Here is a 5421-nt window from a genome sequence, read left to right on the forward strand (position 1 = left end):
CGCGAGCATGCGCGATGCGAATGCGAATGCGATGCGACGATGTCGACGCGCGCGACAATGGCGCGTCACGTCCGCGCGCGTCGCCGTGACCGCCCGCGATGCGCGGTCGATGGCGCGCCGAGCTCTTCGGCGTCGCGCGCGCGATCGAGCGAGGCGTCGCCGCGACGGCGTCGACGTCGAGCGCGATGACGATGCATTACGAATGCGTCCCGAGCGCGAGCGCGATGGCGATCCGTCGCGTCGTCGTCACGGGCCTCGGCGTCGTCACCCCGCTCGGGCGCGGGATGCTCGAGAATATGCGCGCGCTCGAGCGCGGGCGCGCGGGCGCGCGAGCGCTGGAGGTTGTGGACGTCCCGGAAATCGAGCGGGGCTGGTTCGACGCGACGCGGCGAACCGTCGCGGGCGTCGCGGACGCGCGCGTGGGATTCGATCGCGATCGGTGGTGCGAGGGCGATCGGTACGCGAAGTTCGTGGGACACGCGCGGTGCGCGGCGCACGAGGCGATCGAGGACGCGGGATTGATGGCGACGGCGAGGACGGGTGAGGGGCGGGACGACGTCGGCGTGAGCGTCGGGAGCGGCATGGGCGGCGTGAGCGATCTCACCCGCGCGGGGGCGCTCATGGCGCGTGGGGAGTTGCGGAAGATTTCGCCGTATTTTGTGCCGAGGATTTTGGCGAACGCGGCGGCGGGGAGGGTGTCGATGGATCACGGGTTCAGGGGGCCGAATTTGGCGGCGACGACGGCGTGCGCGACGTCGGCGCACTGCATCGGCGACGCGTTTAGGGCGTTACAGCGAGGCGAGGCGAGCGTGATGATCGCCGGTGGTACGGAAGGGTGCATCGATCTCGTCTCTTTGGCGGGATTCGCCAAGGCGAGGGCGCTGAGCGCCTCTGGAATCGCGAGACCGTTCGATTCCAGGCGAGACGGTTTCGTCATGGGAGAGGGCGCGGGGATCTTAGTGCTCGAGACGCTCGAGCACGCGCGCGCGCGAGGGGCGACGAAGATATACGCCGAGGTACGCGGATACGCCGCGTCGGGCGACGCGTATCACGTCACGCGGGCGAGTCCCGACGGCGAAGGCGCGGCGAGAGCGATGCGCGCCGCCATGCGAGACGCCGGCATAGTCGATCCGCTCGACATCGGGTACGTCAACGCGCACGCCACCGGTACGCCGCTCGGTGACGCCGCGGAAACGATGGCGCTCAAGAGCGTGTTCGGCGCGCGCGCGATCGAGTCCGGTGACGTGCTCGTGACGTCCACCAAGGGCGCGACTGGGCACCTCCTCGGCGCCGCCGGCGCGGTCGAAGCCGCGTACGCCATCATGGCTCTCCACACCGGTGAGGCCCCACCAACGGTTGGATACGACGTCATCGACGAATCACTCAATATTCCAATCGTCGGCGGCGCCAGTGGGGTGAGCTCGCGCCTTCGCCCCTCGACCCGCGCCGTCGTAACCAACTCGTTTGGATTTGGCGGCACGAACGCCAGCTTAATATTCGCCAAACCCCCACCCCTCGACGCCCAGAGCGCGGCCGGCGTCGTGAGGTATTAAATCACCACCGTTCGCGCGCTATTCGCGACGTCGACGCGTTGTAGTCTCACCGTAGTCACCGTAGTCACCGCTCCGCGCGCGTCCCGCCGCACTCCGAGCCTCCTCGCTCGGAGCCGCTCGCTCAAAAATGTCCGACACCGACGGACACGCCGCGCGCGCGTCCACGATCATCGCGCTCGCGCTCACGTCCCTGGTGCGCTCGAACGAACGCGACGACGCGCGCGCGCGACGTCAACGATGCGGTTTCGGTTGAGATTTCAATTTGAAAATGATGAATCTTTCGCGTCTCCACCGCTACGTCGACGACTGACGACGCCGACGCGCGCGCGGGTGACGGATTAGGTCGCGTACGCGTCCGCCCGAGCGCTGCGGAGCGCGGCGCGGGACTTTGCGACGCAACAGAGCGCGTTGTTGGCGACGATGACGGCGCTGGAGCGACGAAACGCCGAGGCGAGCGAGACGAGACGACGTGAACGAGAGCGAAACGCGCGAGAGAAGCGAGCGTGGGATTCGAGAGCTCAAAAACGGATGTCTGGGGAGGAGGCGGACGCGGAGACGACGGATAGTGAGAAACTTGGTCGGAGGAGGAGCGCGACGGAGGCGGATGAAGTCGCGAGCGGACGAACGAGCGGCGCGACGACGTCGCCGCGAGCGATCGGGGGGGATGATGTGGAGGAGGGAGGCGACGATGGGCGTGATGTTCGTGCGTTCGATCGCGACGCCTCGCTCGGGACGCCGACGAAGAGATCGTTGACGCACGCGACGTCGTGGGACTCGAACCGCGACGAGACAGAGACAGAGATCGACGACGATGCAGAGCTCAGGACGCAGATCGACGTCGTGGACTCACCGCTGGCGACAAAGTTTCACAAGCGCTTGGATGTGAGCGTGGAGGTCGATCCAGACGTCCAGGCGTTCGTCGGATCGCCACTCCCGAGAGCGCTGAGCAAGAGCGAGGAGCACAAGGGCGCCATGGAACGCGCAAACTCCGCGTTTCTCGAGCGAGCGTCGACGATGAGCACCCCGGAATCTAGCGTTCACGGCACCGCGTCTTCATCGAAGAACGGTCAGACGCCGTGGCCGGCGACTCCCGACGCGTCGATGGCTGTGAGCTTCAAACCAGCCGATCGAAGCATGGGACGCGAGCTGTTTCAGCGCGTCGTCGACGCCGACGTCGCGTCTGGCGAGTCTCCACGACGGTACACGCCGCCACGCGTGATGGGAGCGGGCGGTTCAGAATTGCAGTACGAGAAAGTGGCGACGGAGATGATGGAAACTCTTGGGCACGAATGCGAGGAGGTTTGCTTGATGCTCGAGTACGCGCTCGGTTTGCGGGACAAGTGGCTATTCGATGACAGCGAGGCGGCTTGCCCCGTCGTGGGTATACCGAACAAGTCGGAAACTTTGGCCACGAAGTCCGATCACGCGTTCAAAATGATCGATGGTGTCGTTCACGTGTACAGACCGGGCGAGAACGGCGATTTAGAGTTGGTACACGCGCCACCCGGTACGGCGACGAATTTCTTCCATGACTTACACGCGCTCCTGCGGGTGCAATCTTACGGCCCATCGAAGACGTTCTGCCACAAACGACTCAATCTTACCGAGCAAAAGTTCAACTTGCACGTCATGCTCAATGCCGATCGGGAGTTCTTGGAGCAGAAACAAGCCCCGCATCGTGACTTTTACAACGTCAGAAAGGTTGACACGCACATCCATCACAGCGCGTGCATGAATCAAAAGCACTTGTTGAGGTTTATCAAGTCCAAGCTCAAACGTGAGCCTCACGAACTCGTCATTTATCGCGACGGGAAGTTTTTGAACCTTCGCGAGGTTTTTGAATCTATAGGAATGACTGCGTACGAACTCAACGTCGACACGTTGGACATGCGAGCGGATAAGAACACGTTTCATCGGTTTGACAGATTCAATCTCAAGTACAACCCCATGGGACAGTCTCGTCTGCGCGAGATTTTCATCAAGCAAGACAATCTCATTCGTGGACGCTTCCTCGCTGAGCTTACGAAGCAGGTGTGTTCGGACTTGGAGGCGAACAAGTACACAATGGCAGAGTACCGCATCTCCATATACGGCCGCAAGGCGACCGAATGGGATAATCTTGCCGCTTGGGTGCTGAATAACAACGTTTACAGCGAAAATATTGTTTGGTTGATCCAGATCCCGAGATTATATAACGTCTATCACGCCGGTGGCACCATGAAGAGTTTCCAGCAGATGCTGGACAACATTTTTATCCCGCTGTTCGAGGTCACCGTTGATCCCTCGTCGCATCCCAAGCTGCACACGTTCCTCCAGATGGTGGTCGGCGTTGACATGGTAGACGATGAGTCTAAACCAGAGCGTAGGCCAAGCAAGCACATGCGCGTGCCCGAGGCCTGGGACGTTCAGCACAATCCCGCGTATGCGTATTACGCGTACTACGTCTACGCCAACTTGTACACTCTCAACGCATTACGGGTAAGCAAAGGGTTGAATGCGATCGCATTCAGACCGCACGCCGGCGAGGCTGGCGATATTGATCACCTGTGCGCCACTTACATGCTCTGCAAGAACATCGCTCACGGGTTGAACCTTCGCAAGTCTCCGTGCTTGCAGTATCTGTACTACCTCTCGCAAATTCCAATCGACATGTCACCGTTGAGCAACAACTCGCTCTTCGTAGATTATCACAAGAATCCGTTTCCGCAGTATTTTGCTCGAGGCTTACGGGTTTCGCTCAGTACGGACGATCCGCTCATGATTCACATGACCAAGGAGCCGCTCGTCGAGGAGTACTCGGTCGCCGCGCAGGTATGGAAGCTCAGCGCCGCCGACCTGTGCGAGATCGCGAAGACGAGCGTCTTGAACAGCGGTTTCCCTCGAGCATCCAAGAAACACTGGGTGAGCGACCAGTACTGGCTCGGTGGCACGCGCGGGAACGACATTCAAAAGACGAACGTTCCCGACCTCCGCGCCCACTTCCGAGACGACGTCCTCGAGACGGAGAAGGCGCTCGTGCGCCGAGGCGTCGTGCAGGCCCGACAGAAGGGCCGCGAGATCAAAATCCGCGGCTGAATCTCTTAAAATTCTCCCCACAATCTCGCCGTCTAGCCGCGGTCATCCCGTCGATTGTCATTCAACGCAGTCCCGCGCCGACGCGTTCGCGCGCTCGCGCCTCCCTCGGGGTCTCGCCTCGAGTCAAAATTCAACACACCCGCAACGCCACACCGCGCGTCGCCCGACGCCTCGTCCGCTCCGCGCGTCGATCGCGTCGACGACACCGTCGTCCGCGTCCGCGCCCGCGAACGCGTCGACGCGTCGCGTCGCACCGCGACGACTTTGGGTGTTCACTCGGCGTCAACACCCATTCATTCATCTTCACCTCCCGCGCGCGGTGGTGATCGCGCACGAGCGCGCGCCGATCGACGCCGCGCGTTAACGGGTTCGCGATGAGCGGCGCCGCGAGCTTAGATCGCTCGAGCGGGTCGTTTCGACACTCGGAGCGATACGCGGCGACGGCGGCGAGGTACTCGCGCGCGCTCGAGCGCGAACGCGACGCGGACGAGACGGCGACGAGCGGACGAGGAGGCGACGGCGGCGAACGAGAGCGACTGTTGGACGCGCCGGAGTACTTGGAGCGACAGAGACGAAGGAACGATTCGTTCCGGCGTGGATGCGGGAGGGCGCTCGCGATTGCGCTCGCGTTGGCGGCGTTCGCGGGCGTGGCGACGTTCGGGTTTCAGTACTTTAGCAAGTATAAACACGACAACGACGCGGCGTCGACGACGCCGGGGCCGAGTTTGGTGAGAGGCAACGCCACGACCGCGGCGCGCGCACCGGCGCCGGCGCCGCGGGTGCAGGCGCCGCC

At 62.9% G+C, this 5421-nt stretch overlaps 3 protein-coding genes across 3 annotated transcripts; all 3 read left to right on the plus strand.

Moving 5' to 3' along the window:
- Positions 1–224: 224 nt before the first annotated feature.
- On the plus strand, positions 225–1553 carry OT_ostta02g04460 (Beta-ketoacyl synthase, active site; the record flags this gene model as incomplete). The annotated part of the gene is made up of 1 exon (XM_022985160.1): positions 225–1553. The coding sequence occupies one exon, from the start codon at positions 225–227 to the stop codon at positions 1551–1553; it is 1329 nt and encodes a 442-aa protein (XP_022840841.1).
- Positions 1554–1680: 127 nt separating this feature from the next.
- OT_ostta02g04470 (AMP deaminase) lies at positions 1681–4628 on the plus strand (the record flags this gene model as incomplete). The annotated part of the gene is made up of 2 exons (XM_022985161.1): positions 1681–1746; positions 1896–4628. 2 exons carry the CDS (start codon positions 1681–1683, stop codon positions 4626–4628), a joined length of 2799 nt encoding a protein of 932 aa, XP_022840842.1.
- A 374-nt stretch (positions 4629–5002) lies between these two features.
- OT_ostta02g04480 (unnamed product) lies at positions 5003–5421 on the plus strand (the record flags this gene model as incomplete). Its single annotated transcript, XM_022985162.1, has 1 exon — positions 5003–5421. A coding segment is annotated over one exon (419 nt), but the record flags the coding sequence as incomplete, so codon positions are not given.

The sequence above is a fragment of the Ostreococcus tauri genome, assembly GCF_000214015.3.
Source record: "Ostreococcus tauri WGS project CAID00000000 data, contig chromosome 02, whole genome shotgun sequence".
NCBI lineage: Eukaryota > Viridiplantae > Chlorophyta > Mamiellophyceae > Mamiellales > Bathycoccaceae > Ostreococcus > Ostreococcus tauri.